The 19,748-nt window shown below is 47.9% G+C and overlaps 1 protein-coding gene across 2 annotated transcripts in view; it reads left to right on the forward strand.

Annotated features, from left to right (window-relative positions):
• MYO5B (myosin VB) overlaps nucleotides 1–19,748 on the forward strand; it is a 153,250-nt gene that overhangs the window by 20,599 nt on the left and 112,903 nt on the right. For both annotated transcript variants that reach the window (XM_083882829.1, XM_083882830.1), the window contains exons 2-4: nucleotides 7,355–7,465; nucleotides 11,022–11,193; nucleotides 13,426–13,570. In XM_083882829.1, coding sequence (XP_083738955.1) covers nucleotides 7,355–7,465; nucleotides 11,022–11,193; nucleotides 13,426–13,570 — 428 coding nt within the window. The remainder of the gene's footprint in view (nucleotides 1–7,354; nucleotides 7,466–11,021; nucleotides 11,194–13,425; nucleotides 13,571–19,748) is intronic.

Raw genomic sequence — 19,748 nt, forward strand, 5'->3', positions numbered from 1 at the left:
TCGTTGCTTTTAAGCAAAGTGAAAATAGAAGGTTGCTGCACTGCCCAGAGGAAATCATGGTGTCACAGCCCACGAGGCAATTGCTCCCCAGCCCAGGAGGAACTGTGTTTTTTGCCCCAAATTAAGACCAGTGTTTATTTGCACTGTCCCAAAGCACCTGGGGCTTTACCTACTTTTCCAGCATCTGATGACTTACTGGAAGAGGAATTTTGCAGCGAGAGCAGGGCTGTGTGTGCACTCAAGACCTTGACGCTGAACTTGTCACTCCTAATTAAACCTGCAGTAACGAGCGACGCCGAGATGCCACGGAAGGAGTGGCAGGGGAGATGTTGGGAATGCACGAGTTGGCTGTTAGTTACATGTAAGAAGACTATTGATTAGTCTTGGAAATCGTCCTGAAAATCACAGTTAATTAAAGGAAAGCCTTCAAGGTTCCCCCCAGTATTTCTGTCCTGGTGTCAAGGCTTGCCTGCAGCTCCCCTGTGCTTGGTGCCAGTTTTCCATCTGCCTTTGGTGGCATGAGGTTGGTGCAATGATGACCTGAAGCCTTTTAAATGCCCCTTCATTAGAAATGCTTCTAATGAGCCAGTGGATAAATGCTGCAGATGCTGCTTGTCCAAGCACTGCTCAGCTGCTGTGACACTTTATGCAAATCGTCATCGGAGTTAATTTGGGCAGGGGAATAAAATTCCGCAAGGAGAAATAGAGCAGATTTAGTGCTGGTGGGAGACTTGCAGCCATCCATCAGTGTCACAGCTCTTCAGAAGGAGAGGAGAATATCCCTGTGCCTCGAAGGCATCAGTGAAGCACATGGTTTGATCAAATTCAGGGGCCCCTGCAGTGTTCAGGGATGGAGAGGTGCTTTCCAAAATTTAGCAGCCATGTCTTAAAGGAGGCGTTGTCTAGGTGTGCATTTGTGTGTTTGTCCAGGGTCTGTCTCCACTAGCATGAGGATGATAGGGAACATGAGAGGTGGCGTAGATAATGCCCATCTTCCTTGGCTCTGCTGTTTGGTTTTGTAAGTTTTTATCAGCCCTGGGAAACACTCAGTTTGCTCGTTCTCGTGTTGAGGAACTAGAGACGCTCCTGCAGAATGCCACTGTCTTCCTCTTTACATTTAACACCCTCAGCAGGTTAGCACTTGCATCCTGTAGCTCAAAACGACGTTTTTTGTACTTTTTAAGAAATAAAACCCTATTACTTTTTCCCCTATCCCTAGCGCATGACGCTGTCGTAGTGTGTGTTCCCTGCTCAGAGTTGAAATGATGATTTGCCAGTCTTTTTTGGTGTTTGTGGGGATTTAGGGTGAGGAAGAAGTTGGTCTTTTGCTGCTGTTTTGAGAGTATACCCTCTGGGCTTGTGGTGGAGATGCTGCATTTGTGTTTTCCCCAGCACTGGGCAGGGGAGAGATGAGAGATGCACAACTCTGGGACATCCCTGCCCACCCTGTAGTGAGCAGGGGCACCCTCTGCCAGCCCCTCCTGTCCCCTCTGAGGATTTGCCAGCTGGTTGTACCCATCAGCAGGCAGAGAATCCAGACCAGGGTGAGACACGGGGGTCAGCAGGTCCCGGAGTCACAGGGCAACCCTGACCTAAATATCAGCTTTGCTCGTCTGTCAGACAGGGGAGAAATTGCTGCTGGGATGAAAATCTCATTCAGAGGATGGGAAAGGGAGGATTATGGTTTGCCATCTGCCTCGATGTTCAGTACCGTAAATAATAATAAAAAAGGTAATGATCCACAAGTCCCCTAATGGAGATATTTTGCCCGGCTGCCAGAGCACCTCACCCGTGCCTTGCTGCGTCACGGGCGAAGCAGATTTTTCACCTGACTCACTGCCAAGTGGGGCAGAAGGGAACTTTAAGGCTGCAGGGCACCCAGGAGAGCCACAGAGCTGGTCCCTTTCCATGTCTCTGTCCTCCTGCACACATCCAGTGGCTCTTCCAGCACCCATAGGTGCAGTAGGTTTGCAAACACAAACACATTTACCACGGCAGGGTGACTCCTTCTATAACCACCTGTAATTCCTGGGGAATGTAGGACCCTGCAGCTTTGGGCACGGTGGCAATGCATCAGCCAAACCACCTGTGCTGCTGACCCCAGCTCAGCCCAGGTCTGTATTAATAAAAATTAATGAAGAGAATAATTAATGTTTGATTTAGCATAGAGGATGAGAGAGAAGCTGAACATCCAGACAGGGGCTGCAAGTAAAGTATTCTGGGTTGTTTTTTTTTTTTTTTGTTTTTTTTTTTTAATTTCTGCCAGAACCTCTTTAAATTATCTCTGGGAAATGGTCTTCGATTCCAGTTTGAAAAGGAAAATCAGGAGCAGAAAAATGACACCCAGAGTGTGTGATATGGCCACTTCTAATTCCAAGTACAGGTTATACTTTCCTCTTATTTGAGAAGAGCACAGTTTAGGAAAACTTCAGTTTTAATAATAGATAGCTTGTGAGTGAGAGCTGGAAGGTGGGTATTGGTCTGAGTGTAAGCTGCTTGACCATTCACATGTTCTGCGTGTAAATATAAATTTTCTTGGGAAGCCAGGGCTGACATTTGTTCTGGTTTTTTTTTTTGTGTGTGTGTATTTTTTGTCCTCTTCAAAAACATCCAGCAATACTGGACACTGGACAACATACAGTGAGGTTAGCAATAAGCCCACTGCAAAGGGAGAAAAGTAGAAGTGTGCTTGCTTTACAGAGAAAAATACACAGAGATTTGTCCCAATTTCCACCTTGTTCTGGTTTACATTTATACCTTCACCTTTGATTTTTTTTTTTAATCACTGTTTTTGTTTTCAACTAAAGTCCTTTCATAAGATTTTCTTCACCTGTGTGGAAGAACCTTTATCATGACATACTGTGTCTTCACCTCTGTTGCTGAATTCCTAATGGTGAGGTATTTTATTGCCACTATATTGTGGGTTTTCTGCCATGCCCTCCCTCTATCTGCAGTTTGTTGGAAGGATGCCCCTGGAAAAATGCCCTTGACCCAGGAGCAATGAAAACTTCCCAGGGGTCAGCTGTGAGTATTGACATTCCTGAAATAACTCAGGGGATTAAAACCCAGTAATAATAAAGATGGATTTGCTGATGTCCAGCTTGCCATGAAGACTTGCAACCGCCAAACGGCGCAGACCAAACTGAGATCGCTGGGTTTTAATATTTTTTACTTAATGGAAGATTATACAATTTTCTTAATGTAATGAGAATGATGCTCTGTCTGCAGAGTTGTAAGTCCTTGCCTGCAGAGCTGCATCTCCTCTCGCTGAGATGGAGCACATTGCCCAGAGCTTGCTGGGAGTGCCTTTGGCCAGCACCGAGGGCTTTGAAACACTGAAACAAGACCTGCCTCTTCTAATTTAATGTTGGTTTTAATCTGCATCCGCAGTGGCAGCCTGCTAAAATCTAAATCAAATCAGGAGGTGGGGATTGAATTTATTAAGCTTCTGCTTAAGCTGGGTGGAATAATGCAAGAGGCTGTGAGAGCGATGAATGGCTTCAGCTTTATTGGGGATGTGGTTTAAAAAAAATCACAAAGTAAACTACATTTTTTAAAATATTTTTTTTAGAGGCTAAGGATGTGGAGTTATTTTTTAGTTAATTCTAGCATATTGTTTAAAGGCATCCTTGAGGACCGAAGGAATATTTTTCTAGAAAAAAATATGAGAAAATGTATGGAAACCCTGGAGTGTCTGGAGGTTGAGTGGTTTGGCCAGGGTTGCGTCTCCTGAGCCCGAAGTCAAGTTAATCCTTCATTCCCAGTGCTTTGAGATGGGCCTGTGTGCCCTCTCCCTCATTACAAGCTCCTCCAGAAGATGGAGAGGCTGTTAAAACTCTCAGGAAGCCCAGACAAGGCTCGTGGAGTAGTAAAATAATGCTAGAAATGTGATTATGGAGGCAGCAGGTCACAGGGATGCTCTCCCCACGCCTGGGTGGGCACTGGCTTTGGGGGCACTGTGACTGTCACTGTGTGGGTTGCCAAAAAGAGGGGGCGAGAAGCTGCTTTGGGGGGGAGCAGGTTGCAGAGGTCGGGGAGGGGAATGCAGGGGAGGTGAGCCCAGTGTGACCCCACCAAGGGCTGCCCCCAGGCCCCCTCAGGTTCTAATTAAAGCTTGGCCTTGTAAAGATGTACCAGTGACAAAGTGCTTCTATTCCAGCGCTGTGTGGTTGACATATCTGGGATTTATGTGTGAGAGGGAGGGCTTGGATGGGGGTTTGTGTGCAGCAGCCTGCCCTGCCATGAGCACAGCAGGGAGGGGAGGGTGGTGGAAAAGCACAGCAGGATGAATGGTGTTCCCCCTGGTTGGATGTATGCGTGTGCACGCACGAGAGGACAGCATTAGGGATGCTTGGGGAGGTGCATTCACAGCAGCCTGTGCTCACAGCCCCGGGCTCTGCAGCAGCATGGGGAGCACTCAGTGTGGGGAGTGCTGGATCGCCCCTGGGATCTGCCAGCCAGGGCTCCTGGGGCATTGCAAACACGTCTGTGCTGCTTGGTGGCCCCCTGCACGTGTGTGTGTGTGTGCATAAAGTCTGGGAAAATCAGTTCTGTTATTATTATTATTATTGTTATTATTAAAACTGTGTAGTGATGTGGTCAAGGTGGCTGGTGGGATACAGAACCACCCACCACAGGCTGTGGGAACTGTCATCTCCTCCTGAGACCTTGCAAACACGTCTGTCCTGCTTGATGCAGTCTATCCTGTGTGGGCCCTTGCACACGTGTGTGTGCACAAAATCAGTTCTATTATTATTATTATTATTATTATTATTATTATTATTGAAGCTGTGTAGTGCTGTGGTCAGTGTGACTAGTGGGATACAGAGTCTTCCACCACAGGCTGTGGGCAGTGGGTGCTGGGAGATGTCACCTCTTCTTGGGGCCTTGCAAACACGTCTGTCCTCCTTGGTGCAGTCTGTCCTGCCTGGTGGCCCCTTGCACATGTGTGTGTATGTGTGTGTGTGCATTAAGCCTGGGAAAATCGGTTTCTTTTATTATTACTAAAACTGTGTAGTGCTGATGGGATACAGAGCCTCCCACCACAGGCTGTGGGCACTGGGTGCTGGCAGCTGTCACCCCTTCCTGGGGCTTTGCAAACACGTCTGTCCTGTTTGGTGCAGTCTGTCCTGTGTGGGCCCTTGCACATGTGTGTGCACAAAATCAGTTCTATTATTATTATTGTTATTATTAAAACTCTGTGGTGCTGTGGTAGGGTGGCTGGTGGGATACAGAGTCTCCCACCACAGGCTGTGGGCAGAGGGTGCTTGCAGCTGTCACCTCCTCCTGAGGCCTTGCAAACACATCTGTCCTCCTTGGTGCAGTCTGTCCTGCCTGGTGGCCCCTTGCACCTGTGTGTGTGTGCATAAAATCTGTGAAAATTGGTTCCTTTATTATTATTAAAACTCTGTAGTTTTGTGGTCAGGGTGGCTCTCTGTCCTGTGTGAGCCCTTGTGTGTGAGCCCTGTGTGTGTGTGTGTGTGTGTGTGTGCACAAAATCAGTTATATTATTATTATTATTATTATTATTATTACTATTACTATTATTACTATTATTATTAAAACCGTGTAGTGTTGTGGTCAGTGTGGCTGGTGGGATACAGAACCTTCCACCACAGGCTGTGGGCAGTGGGTGCTGGGAGCTGTCACCCCTGGAGCCTCCTGTCACTCTGGGGTGGCTCCTGGCCGTGGCTGGTGACAAATTGCAGAGGGTGGCCCAAGGGACCTCTTGGTGCTGCTGGAGCTGTACCCAGATTTCAGTTACAAAGCTGAAATCACAGGTACCCCATTTCAGGTGGCTCTGGGGTCAGTGTGTCCCTGCCTGTCCAGGCAGGTCCAGGGCTCAGCCCAGCCCTGTGTGAAGGTGGAAAATTTGCAAGGTTGCCAAGGCCAGCAACACCTTGTGTTTGAAGCTTTCCTGAGCTGGGTACATCCTGATCCTTGGCTATTTTGGGCACTTCCAGAGCATACTTCTGAGTATCACTTTCTGCCAGCAGAGAGCTGGCACTGGATGAATCCACAGTGGTGGGGCTGGGAAGGGTCCCAACCAGCCCCTTCCCCATTGCAGCCTCCCTTCTTTGTGGCAGGGAGAGCACTGAAGGCTCATGAGGTGCTGGAGCTGCTGTGCTGACAAAATTCAAGTTTTCACATCTTTTCCCCTTACTCCCTGGTAAAACTGTTGTTCTGGGAATATGACTGTGTGGCTCCATTAACATCTAAAGGTTCCTCCTGCTGCTGTAGCTATTGAGCAGCTCTAAAAATAATTACGTGTGATAAAGTATAAAAATCTATTGCTTTTTCAGCTGCAAAGTGGCCTGTCAGGTGGTGGCTGCTGCTGCGTTAACTCCTTGTTTGCTACAAAGTGCTACTTGGACTTTTTGTGTGCTGGGGTTTGGTTTCAAATGAAGGCCAAAACCACCTTTGGGGTGCTGCTGTCACTTGGATGTGTTGGGATTCCTCTCAGCCCCTTGTGTTTTGAGTAGGAATAAGATTATATTTTAAGCAACAGGAAGAACAGAGGGGGAGAGATGCCCCAAAAAGGCCAGTAAATTAGTGGTTATTGGAGGGTTCCTGTTGGCTGTGTAGGATGGATGAGTCTGGCACCAGCCTGGCTCCCTGAGTCCAGCAGCCAAAATCCCTCATGGACACTTGGGCTGGGCTGCACAGGTCTGTTCTGGGGCTCCCCCCTAACTTTGTAGATGCAAAAAAAGTTAAATTTATCGTAATTCATTAATTCGTTTAAATTTAAGCCTGTTCCTGGAGCCTGTTTGTGTGTTCACCTCCAGCTGAAGGAGTTTGGCTTTGGTGTTGTCATTTGCCTCCCTCTGTCCTGGCTGTGGGGTTGGGTCAGGGCTTGCTCTGTGGGGACCAAACTGCCTTGTTTTGAGCAAAATAAACATATTTTGGTGTAGAGTCTGCTGGGGGTGAATTGTGTTGTTTCATAAAAGCCTTCTGGAAGGCTGGTGGGTTTTTGTTGTTGTTGTTTTTTTTTTTTTTTTTTTTTTTTTTTTTTTTTTTTTTTTTCTTCCTTTTTTTTTTTTTTTTTTTTTCAGGGAAATTAAATTCCACATTTACCTTGAGACTTTACCCTGCTTTGTTAGATTGGTAATAAGCCAGTGTACACCTTGTCCAGGAGAAAATTAGACTGAAAAATTAGGCTTTCTGGTCTGTAATTTACCCCAAGAACTAAAACCAGTTTTGTTTTTTTCTTTTGCTAAAATAAATGGTCTAGCTGCATTGACTTTGCAATGAGTGTGAGACTGTATAAATGGAGAATTAATTTATTTCTCATTTAATTTTCCGAGGTTTTGTCGTGTCTAAACTTTTTCTCTCTTTTCTTTTTTCACCTCTCCAGCACACTAGGGTTTGGATTCCTGACCCTGATGAAGTTTGGAGATCGGCAGAAATTATCAAGCATTACAAAGAGGGAGATAAAAGCCTCCAGCTGAAACTTGAAGATGAAACTGTAAGCTTTTGAGTGTCGTTATTCTTTTTAGTAATTTAAAGCTTCGAATTAATGTGTGAAGAAGCCTGATCCATCTCATAGTTCCTGTGAAGTGGTTTAAAATGTGTTTTATTGCCTTAACACTTCCAGCTTTTCCCTGCCTGCTCCCTCCCTAGACACTTGCATTACAGTAGGTTCCCAGAAAAGCCCTTGACCTCCATCATCTCTTTTCATCTCCTGGCAAACTTGTAAGAGTCTGTTGATATCAGGGTGTATTATTTTTTTTTTTTTTTTTAATAGCAGCAGCAGCAGCATGTCAGAAATGCCAGTTTGTGCTTTTTGCTGCTGAACAAATTGTGGAGAGCACAGCTGGTGGCATCTGCTCAACCTCAGGTGCTGATGGAAAACCCACACACAGCTCAGAGGTGACTGCTGTGCAACAGCTTTATCCACGCCTTGGTGTTTCTCTCTTGAGTATAATCTTACGTAAATCTCTTTTTTTTCCTCTGCTTTATTTTTAAATAAGAAAAGCTTTTAGAAGAGAAAAACACAAAACCCATTTAAATGTAGATGTTTTCCAGCCAGTGCTGGTTCCAAATGCAGGAACAGCCAGGGCTGTAGCGTGTGTACAGCCAGCAATTTATCATCCCCAGAGCAGGACAGAGGCTGGGGAGGAGCAGCTGCTCTCTGTTCCACACAAAACCCTCGTGGAGTGGCACGTTGGGTGACAGCAGGGAATTGCAGATGAAGTTAACCACGGCATTTGCATCAGCTGCAAATTCAGTTTATGAGAGGGGAGCAGCAGTGTTTTGTACCCATCATGAGCTGCCTGGTGCAGCAGGAAGAATAAATACATTTTTCACGTAGAATTTCACCTAAACCGTCTTTCTTCATTGGGCAGGTGGGGTTTCCTGAGCTGTCTGGGGTGTGATCTGCTCTGTTGTCTACAAGAGTTAGTAGAGACCACCTACTACAAATCCACATGTTCCAAGTAGGACGAGTAATTCCCATCCCCTCCAAGCCAGACGTTTCCACACTGTGGGGAGCATTTTCACCATATTGCCTAATGGGGAGATGGAGAACAGGAATGAGCTGTGGTTGATTAGGCAGTTCATCAAAACAGTTTTTCTTTCAGAGCAGCTCAGGCATGGGCTGTGGGCAGTGTGTGAGTGTGCCAGGTTTGCAGAGAATGTTATTGATGTTGGGATCTGCACCCAGTGCTTGGTGCTCCTTCCTGGCTTGGCCTCACCTGCTTCTGTTGTCCTGCCCAGTTTGCTCTTCCAGCATGGGGCAGCTTTCTGGAGAGGATAAAAGGTGGAGGATGCTTGATGCCTCTTTACCTTCCACAGTGATAAGTCTTGATGAGGAGATGCCACCCTGCAGTCCCTTGGAAGCACCAGGCATGGAATCATCATCTTATCATGGAATGGTTTGGGTTGGAAGGACCTTAAACTTCATCCCATTCTACCCCCTGCCATGGGCAGACACACCTTACACCATCCCAGGCTGCTCCAAGCCCTGTCCAGCCTGGCCTTGGACACTGCCAGGGATCCAGGGGCAGCCACAGCTGCTCTGGGCACCCTGTGCCAGGGCCTCCCCACCCTCACAGCCACCAATTCCTGCCCCACATCCCATCTGGCCCTGCCCTCTGGCCCTGGGAAGCCACTGCCTGTGTCCTGTCCCTGCAGGCCTTGTCCCCAGTGCCTGTGCAGCTCTCCTGGAGCCCCTTGAGGCCCTGGCAGGGGCTGTGAGCTCTGCCTGGAGCCTTCTCTTGTGCAGGTGAAGAGCCCCAGGTGTCCCAGGCTGGCTCCAGAGCAGAGGGGCTCCAGCCCTGGCAGCATCTCCGTGGCCTCCTCTGGCCTGGCTGCAGCAGCTCCACGTCCTTGTGCTGTTGGAGGCAGGGCTGGAGGCTCCTTTTTCCCACCTGTGCTCAGGCTGCCAAAGCACACCTGTTCCTGTTGCTGAGCACTACTAACCCCCATCCTCCCTTTCCAACTTAGATCTCCTTCAGTTTTAGTACTTGGGCAGGAGTTATTTTTTTCCTGTTTAATCTGGACATTTCCCTGCAAACTAAAGGAGGGGCTGTGGAGTCCTGCAAGGTCTAATCTTATTGCACAGCTGAGTTCAGGATCAGCAACAATAAAGTACGAGGAGATGAAAGGATTACCAGGTGTTGTAGGTAGTGGCTTAATGAGCCATGTCATAGTCATGGTGAAACATGGAACATCTCATTTTGGGGTTGTGCAAGAGACCCAAGGTCTCTGGGAGTGCCGTGTTTGATGCTTTCCTGTATTAAATATTGCCTTGATCTGTGGTGTCAGGTTGTAAAGCTCTAGCAAAGGGCAACAGCACTTGTGTGCATCAGGTTGGAGATACCCAGCACACATATCTTCAGGGGATTCAAAGTTGCAGAAAGCCTTTTGTTCCTGACAGCCAACACGCATTATTACCCAGCTGTTCAGTGCTTCCTTTTGTCCTCGTGCTTTAAGTGAATCTTCATGGGTTTTGTGGTTTCTGGCTCTGCTCTGTATGCAGGAGTAACTCCCTCTGAATGAGGAGCTGACTTTTAAATATCACAAGGCATCCCTGGTGTGTTTGCCATTAAGATGTGAGACTGAGTGCAAACTCTTGAAAATTGGCATTGACAACGTGGAATTGGAGGATAAAACCAGCCTGGAGTTGTCAGACATGCTGAGGGAGCCTGTCCTCGTGCACTTGGGTCAGCTTTCCTTGTGCTGTTTGCACGGGCAGTGATCCAGTGCAGTGGCAGTGGTTTTGTTTGGAAACTGGGATTCCTCCCTTCTGCTGGGAGCTGAGCATCACCCCTCCTTTCTGAGGCACCCTGTGGGAAGCAGCATCACTGGCAATTTTTTTCCCTCCTCTGTACAGAAAAAAAAAATACAGTTTTTTTTTGAGTTGATGGCTCTGTTTGGTCATCTGGGGACGTGTCAAAATCAGCATAAGGCTGCCCATGTGCCAGCTTCAGCAGCATAACCTGGCACCTCAGACACCTCAGCAGCAGGGGCCCCGTGCTTCTCCAAGTTTTCCCTGCCTCGAGGAGTGTCAGGTTTCAGGTAGAAAAGTAACTTGAATTAAAAATGAGCTGAGAAAATACTGTGATGGTAAGAACATGGTCTAGTTTGGAATGAAGCTGCTTTTCCAAAAGCAGGAAGGTGCTTAGATCAGATGGAGCTGTGGGTTTCTCTACGGTGCCTGTCACTGCTCAGAGGTGGCTGCAAGGCTGTTTGCCCCAAGGCTGGCTTGAGGATGACTCAGGTGTGGTCAGGTTGGTGCTTATGGACCATCAGTGTCCGCCAGGACCGTGTGGTGGTCACTCAAAGCCATTACCAGAGGGGTGACCTGGCACCTGTCATCCAAGTCCCTATAGCATTTATCATCAAGGATGGTCATCCGAGTCCCTATAGCATTTATCATCCAGGATGATGATTTAATGTAGATCAGGGCGTGTAAGTGTTTTTACAATAGCAGGAGTTATGCATGGAAAAGTGACAAGCCATTAAAGGAGCTGCTGTTGTTTCTTTTTTAATGTTGCTGCATTCCTGGTGTGTCTCTTCAGCTCTACGAGTATCCCGTGGACCTCCAAGGGAATGAGCTGCCCTTCCTGCGGAATCCAGACATCCTGGTGGGGCAGAATGACCTGACAGCCCTCAGCTACCTGCACGAGCCTGCCGTCCTGCACAACCTCAAAGTCAGGTTCCTCGAGTCCAACCACATCTACACCTACTGTGGTGAGTGTCCAGACCACACACTCAGCTCCTGAAAGGTTGTGGGGCCACAGAGAAACCCCTTGAGACCATAAACCAGAGGCTGCAGCCTGAAGGAAGTCTGGGGGTGGTGGGTTTAGGGTGGGTGGGAGGCATGAGGGTGTCTTAATGGGATGTAAGACCAGAGGTGGTTTTTGAGGGCTGGTGCAGTGTGGACTTGCTGAGCTCGTGGTCCACCTGCTCTTGGTGAGTTTGAGGCCAGCCTTGCATGTGCTTGGCAGTCCCCACAGGGAAAAAGTAGGAATTAAAAAAACAGTGAATAGCATCATGCTAGACAGAGTGATCCTACTGAGGAATGTCCACACCAGGTTTTCCTCCAGAAAAATGGCAAAAAAAAAGCTTCCAGTGCTGCCATTTCCTTCCTTTTCTTCATAGCTTTGGGAATCATCTAACTCCCGAATTCAGAGCAGGAGGAGGGCAGGTGTGAACTTGGCTCTGTGATTTTTGGGGAGGATGCCTTGCCAAAACTATTCAGGATGGCAGTTACCTGTGGATGGACAGCAACAAGTGGCAACTTGAAAAATTAAGAAGAAAGGAGGGCAATTCATAGAATCTCCCAGACTTGTTAGGGTTGGAAGCGGTTTTAAGGATCATCTCAATCCACCCCCTGCCATGGGCAGGGACACTTTCCGTATCCCAGGCTGCTCCAAGACCTGTCCAACCTGGTTTTGGACTTTGCCAGGGATCCAGGGGCAGCTACAGCTGCTCTGGGCACCCTGTGCCAAGGCCTTGCCACCCTCACAGCCACCAATTCCTTCTCAACATCCCATCTATCCCTGCCCTCTGTCAATGGGAAGCCATTCCCCCTTGTCCTGTTAAAGCTAGTGTGTACAGCTGTGGCTGTGTTGCAGCTTGGTGTTGTGGAGGAAATGCTTGGCAGGAGGAGATGGCTTTTTAAAACAGTGCCCTGGGAATACATAGCCTCTGTGGCTCTTAGTAATGTTGACTTTCAGTATTTAATGGTGCGCAGTGTTGGATTAGTGGCATAGCTTGCAGCCTTTTGCAGCCTTCAGTCACCTGCTGTCACCCAAAACCAGTGAAGTTTCATGAGGGCAGCTTCTCATGAAGGTTCATGACCATCCCCAGTGCAGCATTAATGGAGATAACAGGGGTTTGGGCTGTGTAGGTTTAGTTGCAAAGCTCTGCCTGGCTGCAGCATACCTCATGCTTTGGTTATAAAGTGGTTGGGAAGGGCAGGAAGGTGCTTGTCTGAAGGGAGGAGAGTGGTTTGCAGCGTGGTTTTGGTGAGTAAGGGAAAACTGGCAGGTGACCTGAGCAGAACCGGGAAGCAAAGAGGCAGAAACAGGGCTTGGGGAGGTGGAGCAGCTGGGTCAATGTCCTGCAGGGGCAGGTGATGTGACAGTCCCTGACCTTTGCCTTTTGTGATGGGCTAAGTCACACTCCTGGTGTGTGCTACAAGCTGAGAGTTCCTGTGCTCCTGTAATTGGAGTGAGCTGAGCCCTGAAGCAGCTGGGCTGGGAGCACAGCACTGACCCCACTGCCATGCTCCTGGAGCTCCTTGCAGGGACAGCTGAGACCTGCCCGACCTGAAACTCCTCAGAGGTGGAGCTTTGTCAGCACCTGGGTGCAGAGCAGCTCCCTGGAGCCCACGGGGAGCACCACGTGTGGCTTGGCCTCTCATTAGCTCCCAGCTCACTGCCTCCTGCAGCGTGCCCAGAGCTGGAAAGGAGGCAGACATTAAAGCCTCAGAGCAGGCTCTGGCATTCCTTTGCTGTGATTTATGTATTTCAGTTTGATTTGGGTACATTCTTTGTCAGGCATTTTTGCTTGCATCCCAAGCCAGGGGAAAACCCGGGATGTTTGTTTGGGTCTAGCAGAGCTTTGGTTGCACAGGAATTGCTTTTCTGTAGTGCTGGCTCAGGGTGTGTTGATGTCTCCTCACCCCTCCTGCAAAGTCTGTCCTCACACAATGGAGATTATTGTATTTTTTTTTTTCGCTCTTCTCGCCACTTTTGTGCATCTCCTTTGTAGCTGTGCAGGGGATTACTGCTATTGAAGGAGATGCTGAGATAAGAATTCCAAGCCTTTCCCCATTCACTGCTCACCTTTCTTTGTTAACTCTCAACCACCATATTTTAAAAACCTCATTGAAGCAACCAACACAAGCCCTGAAAACCCTGAAATACCAACTCCCTGCCTGGTTTGTGAGTTACCTGCCTGTCTGTCTGCCCTCAGGTATCGTGCTGGTGGCCATCAACCCCTATGAGCAGCTGCCAATCTATGAGCAGGATGTCATCTACGCCTACAGCGGCCAGAACATGGGGGACATGGACCCCCACATCTTTGCCGTGGCCGAGGAAGCCTACAAGCAGATGGCCAGGTCAGTAGGGACCCAAGTTTGGGTGGAAAGTGGGCAAAGATGCCATTAAATGGTCTATATACTCAATGAAAGCAAAGTCGTAAAAGAGAGTGTGCTGGAGGTCAGGTTTTTCTAATTAATTCTGCCTAATGGCTTCAGCCTGTTATTGCACCCAGGCTGGTGGGGATCCCTGAGGTCCTCAGGAAATCAGGGGTTTCATGGGGCATCCCTCTCTCTTGTTGCTTCTTGGATAAGTCTCCTGGAAGAAATTCAAACCGCTCTGCAAATGCTGTGTTTAATAGCTTAGAGGAAACCACATTTCAGATAATTAGGTGAGATAATCAAACTAAATCCAGAAGCTAATGTTGGTTGTTGTTTTATGGAGACAATGGGATTTTGGGTTAGATGGTGACTGGCAAGTACTTGGAGATATTTATGGATCCCTCAAAGTGGTGTCTTCACCAGATGGACATGGTGAGAGTTTTACTTTATTTCCATGCTTGTTGTGTTGCTGGGGACAAATGTAGGATTTTATTCTTAACAAGTAAGTCATGATCCAAAAGAGAATTGGAGAGGAAACTGAAAATTGTTGTACCAGGGATCATTTTATTATAGTTGTCAGGACTCACCCAGTGTGTTTATGTTTGCTTCTGGATTAGCTGAGATTTTTGTACAATCTTGGCTTTCAATAGCAAGAGTAAGCAGTGAACCATTTTCCAAGGGTTACAACCTTCTTTCTGCTGTGTCTGGGTTTTGGTGATGAGTTAGGATACATTTCTAATAAAAATGAGCCAGAGTTCAATCCAGAAATGCATCTGGAGGAGCACTGCCATGGCCAGAGGTCAGATGGATCCAAACTGAGCCCATCCTGCAGTTCACTCGTGCTTGTGCTTTGGGGAAAACCTCTTTGAGAAGAGTTCAGGAATTTGGGGAGCTGCCTGTAGAAAGGGGAAGAAGGATTTCCTTGTGTGATTCCAGACTGAGCAGCAAGCTGCATGATTCTTTTTAGAAGATACCAAGGTTTTGCTGAACAGCATGGACAGGATCTGTGGGTTTTCCAGGGAAAATGCCTAAAATATAAGGCAACAACTCGCTTTTCTGCTGAAGTTTGTGCTAGGGAAGACAGACTGTTCTCCCATATCCCTGAATAATTTTGCAGGCAGTGGGCTAACAGCTCTACCAACAATGCTTCTCTCTGCTTTCCTCCTTATCAGAATAAAGCTACTTTTGACAACAGCTCATAATGTGTGACTGCTGTCTCTGGGTGGTTCAGACTGCTCTGTTTTCAAGGGGACAGGAAAATAACCACCTTCAGAGCTCTTAAGCAAGGTGCTCAGTGCTCCTCTGGTGCTCTCTGTTTTGGGCTGTTATTATGGTAATTGCAGGCTTGGGTACAAAAGAGGGTTTCAGACGGGGCTCAGAGGAGGTTGGGACACGGATTATAGGACTCTACCTGGTTATTTGAAATGTGCCTTAAAATGTAGCACGCAGAGCTTTAAGTCTGAGCACTCCTGGGTGGGTATTGTGTTCTCTGCAGTTTGATCTGAGCTTTTCCTTCCACAGTGCTCCAAGGTGGAGCTGCTGGAGCAGGCTGTGTGGATGGCATAGCTGCTGGGTGATGGGAAAAGGGCATTGAAAAGGACTTATTTTTTCCCCTTTTCCAGCTGAAATGCTGACTCTGTGGGATGCCTTGTGTCTGCAGCTCAGCTTTAGTCCTTTGGGGTGAGGTGGGATATGGCTTGTTAAACCTAAACTGGTGCAAAAATATCACTTGTTTTGCAGTTCAGCTTTTATACAATTGGATTATATCTGGTGCGTCCTTATAGATCAGGAATAAAACTCAAGCCTGCCATCTCAGAAGGTCAAACTTGCAAGGTGATTGGGAGCAGGAGAAGAATCTCGCCAGTCTTCTGGGTTTTGGAATATTTTATCCCCATTAGTGGCTCAGAGCAGAGTGGAGGGGATTGAATGGGATTGAGTGGATGGCAAGGGAAAAAGGGCACAAAACTTAAAACTCTCTGTTAAATGAGAAAAATTGGAGGTCATTAGATTTTTATTTCTCTGAGCTTCCAGTGTGCAGAGACAGGGCAGAGTGTAAGGCACTTGGTGAGTACAGGTGTTAGTGACCTGCTCCTGTGCTTTCTCACTGCCTGAAGCTCAAGTGCCCAAGAGATGAGACTGGAGGCACCTTCACAGGTGACTGTGTGACATCCTGTGTTTGCTTTTGTCCTGTTACCAGAAAATGCCAATTTAAAAGAAAAAAAAGGAAAAAAAAAAGAGAAAAGAAAAAAAAAAAAAAAAAAAAAAAGAAAAAAAAAAAGAAAAAAGAAAAGAAAAAAGAAAGCTGTGGGTAGTCTGTACAAGGGGGATGCAGATCCCTTTTTTGAGTCAAAATTGTTCATAAAGCACCTGAACACCTACAGTGGGTTCAGTGTGCATTAAAACTGCCCTTTAACTATGAGCTTTTCACAAAGATGGTGGTTTTGCAGCACTTGCATGCGAAACAGCTCAAAAAACCCCAACCAAACGAAAAAAAAGGCAAGTGATTAAAATTCATATGTGACATCCTCCAATTTTTACAGTGACCAGCTCTTTAAAAACTCCCCACACCCCTGATGTGGGACTAAACACACTCAGTTCACTGAAACAGTCTTGTTTTTAAACAAAAATGAGCAGCATGGAGTTAATCTGCTCCAAGTGCTGCTGCTGGAGGCAGTGGAGTCAAGTGTTGGGCTTGCTGCAAGGATGGATCATTTATCCTTATCACTCTCTGGGGTTTGGTCTCTTTCTCCAGGCAGCAACTGACAGAAGGAGAGGACACAGTCTCAGGCTGCACCAAGGGAAATATAGGTTGGATATTAGGAAGAAGTTTTTCACTGAAAGAGTGATTAATAATTAAATTAATTTAATAACTAAATAAATAATTTAATAATTAAATTAAATTAATAATTAAATAATTACTGGAATAGTGTGCCCGGGGAGGTGGTGGAGTCACCATCCCTGGATGTGTTTAAAAGGAAACTGGATGTGGCACTTGATACCATGATCCAATTGAGGTGTTGGGCTGGGTTGGACTCGATGATCTTGAAGGTCTCTTCCAACCTACACATTCTGTGATTCTGTGATCATTTAGTGATTGGTAGCAGCTGTGGATTGGAAGCAATGAGTGCCCTGGGACATGGATTGTCTGCAGGACAGTGCAGGCACCTCCTCTGCCCAGGGTCCTGTCCTGGAGAGGTGCAGTGGGGTTGGGTGGCCAGAGAAGGTGTTTGCCCTCCTGGGAGCATCTGAAAGCTGTGCCATGGTCACACGGAGAGCCAGCACAGCCTCTTTGATGCCCTGGCTGATTCTTGCTTTTCTTGCAGAGGAACAAAAGAGCCCTTGTGTGCCCACATCCTGGCTCTGATTTCCCTGTGTGTCATCGCTCTGGGCAGGAGCCTGGAGTCTGGCAAAAAATTCCCTCTTGAAAACCTGCATTTCTGCTGCAGTCAGCCTGGACTGAGCTGCACATGTGGCCAGCACTGCTGAGGCCACACACACGTCCAGTGCTGGGGACAGCTCTGGGCCCCTCAGGACAGGAGAGACACTGAGGGGCTGGAGCATGTCCAGGGCAGGGAATGGAGCTGGGGAAGGGTCTGGAGCCCCAGGAGAGGCTGAAGGAGCTGGGGAAGGGTCTGGAGCCCCAGGAGAGGCTGAGGGAGCTGGGGAAGGGTCTGGAGCCCCAGGAGAGGCTGAGGGAGCTGGGGAAGGGTCTGGAGCCCCAGGAGAGGCTGAGGGAGCTGGGGAAGGGTCTGGAGCCCCAGGAGGTGCTGAGGGAGCTGGGGAAGGGTCTGGAGCCCCAGGAGAGGCTGAGGGAGCTGGGGAAGGGTCTGGAGCCCCAGGAGAGGCTGAGGGAGCTGGGGAAGGGTCTGGAGCCCCAGGAGAGGCTGAGGGAGCTGGGGAAGGGTCTGGAGCCCCAGGAGGGGCTGAGGGAGCTGGGAAGGGGCTCAGCCTGGAGAAAAGGAGGCTCAGGGGGGACCTTGTGGCTCTGCACAAGTCCCTGCCAGGAGGAGACAGCCGGGGGGGTTGGGCTGTGCTCCCAGGGAACAGGGACAGGAGGAGAGGGAACGGCCTCAGGCTGGGACAGGGGAGGGTCATGTTGTACATCAGCAGGAATTTCCCTCAGAAAGGGTGGCCAGGAATTCCCTGGAGGTGTCCAGGGAAGGCCTGAATGTGGCACTCAGTGCTCTGGGCTGGGGACATGGTGGACATTGGGCACAGCTTGGACTCTGTGGTCTTGGGAGGGCTTTTCCAACCTTAGAGAGTTGTGATTCATGCTCTGACCCCTGTCCCTCTCTGTGAATGTGACCCACTAGTTGTTGCCAGCTCCATGGAGGAAGTTTGGATGGTGACAGTGCAACACCAGCTTCCCCCTCCCAGCCTTTGGGAGCTTTAGGTGTATTTTTAGTTAGATTCTCCCTGTCTTGGCTGCAGCTCCACTTTAATTCATCCCAGTTCAACTTGTCAGTTGTGGTCACCATGTTTTCATGTGATGCTGGGCTGAGTCTATTAGGAAAATCACTGCAGTGGGTATATTTGTGTGACTTTTTTGTCTTTGGCCCTTCTCTCTTCCTTTTGTACCAGTTGGGCTCATTCTGGGCACAAGCCAGGGGTTGCTACTCCAAGTCAAGTTTCTTAATGTTTTTGGGTTTGGTGAGTTTTTTTTTTTTTTCTTGGTGTGTTTTGTTTCAGTTTTGTTGCTGTTGTTTTGTGGTGGGTTTCAATTGATTGATTGATTGATGTGCTTATAAATGTATTTATTTATTTAAATAAACCCCAGGCATTATACTTAATAATGTACAGACTTGGACAGCACTAGGTGAGAGAGGCATGTGCTAAAGCAGGGAGCAGGTGGCAGAGGTGATCTTGCTCAAATCATAAATCAAATACTGAAGGTATTGTCAGCCCCTTCTTTGTGTGTTTTCTGTGTGGCACCTCTGGGTCTCACTGTGGTAGGAATATAGGAATATGAGGTTGGAATATAGGAATATGAGGTTGGAATATAGGAATATGAGGTAGGAATATAGGAATATGTGGTAAGAATATAGGAGTATTATCTCCTTGTGTGGCCTCTCACCTGGTGTGACATGGCAGCAGCCCACCTCAGGTATTGAACAGAAAGGAGAATCCAGTGTTCAGCTCTTATTATGACAGAGATCTCGGGTAGTAAAAGCCTGTGAAAGCCTCCTGAGAAGTTCATGGACTGGGTCAAGTGCCCTGGGCTCTATTCCCTGGTGCATCCATCTGGCCGATGCTTTTGCAGGTGCATCCCTGCAAAGCTGTTCCATGTGGCCAGGCAAAAATATCTTGGTTTCACATGAAACTGCTGAATCTGAATTGCAGAACATTGTGGTTTTCTGCCAGGAGGGTGGAAGGGCTCTGCAGACCTTAACTGACCCTTGCAATGTCAGTGGCAAGGCAAATTGTCCTGGTGACCTGTTGGTTAGGCTGGAAGTTCCTCCCTCCCAGCATGAGGATCTGCTCACAGTGTTGCTGATAGTTCTTGCAGAAGAAATAAAATAAGAAATGCAGGAGTGTTTTGATGGATGAGTTCAACTTCTGCATATCTTGTCTGAACTGCAGCTCAGTGGGTACCAGATAACCCCTGGTGTCTGCAGTTCCAACCAGGCTCAGCATCTGTTGTGTAATTCCTGAATTGTATATTGTATGGGAATAGGGTGTCTCCTCCCTTCAGCCCCACTGCCCACACGCTGCTTCTGTCACCAAGTGCTCAAACACTTGGGCTGCAGACAGGTAACTCTGTTTAGCAGTGGATTTCCATTTTTATTGGAAGTTAGTGTGCTCAGGCTTTTCACTGCACTGTCAAAATCAGTGCTCCCTGCTGCCAGAGGGGAAATGTCAGTGTCCTGCAGAAAGACAGGTGCCACTGGGGCTGCCTGAGGTGACCACTGCTTTCTTTTCTGCTGTGGGGGGCAATGCTGGAGCTGGAAAAGAGCAGAAATTGCAGCAACAACCCTGCAAAAAACACAAGCAAATAGACTCAGGGAGGGGTATGAGCACGGTGGGGGATGTCCTTTCATCACACTTCAGATTTCAGGCTTTTACAGGAGGATTTAAAACCGTACAAAGAGAGAGTGGATAGGAGTTAAAAGAGAGATTAACCCCCGACAGAGATGCAAGGGGAATCAGACTGGCACAG

This window comes from Zosterops lateralis (genome assembly GCF_965231275.1).
Source record: "Zosterops lateralis genome assembly, chromosome: Z".
NCBI lineage: Eukaryota > Metazoa > Chordata > Aves > Passeriformes > Zosteropidae > Zosterops > Zosterops lateralis.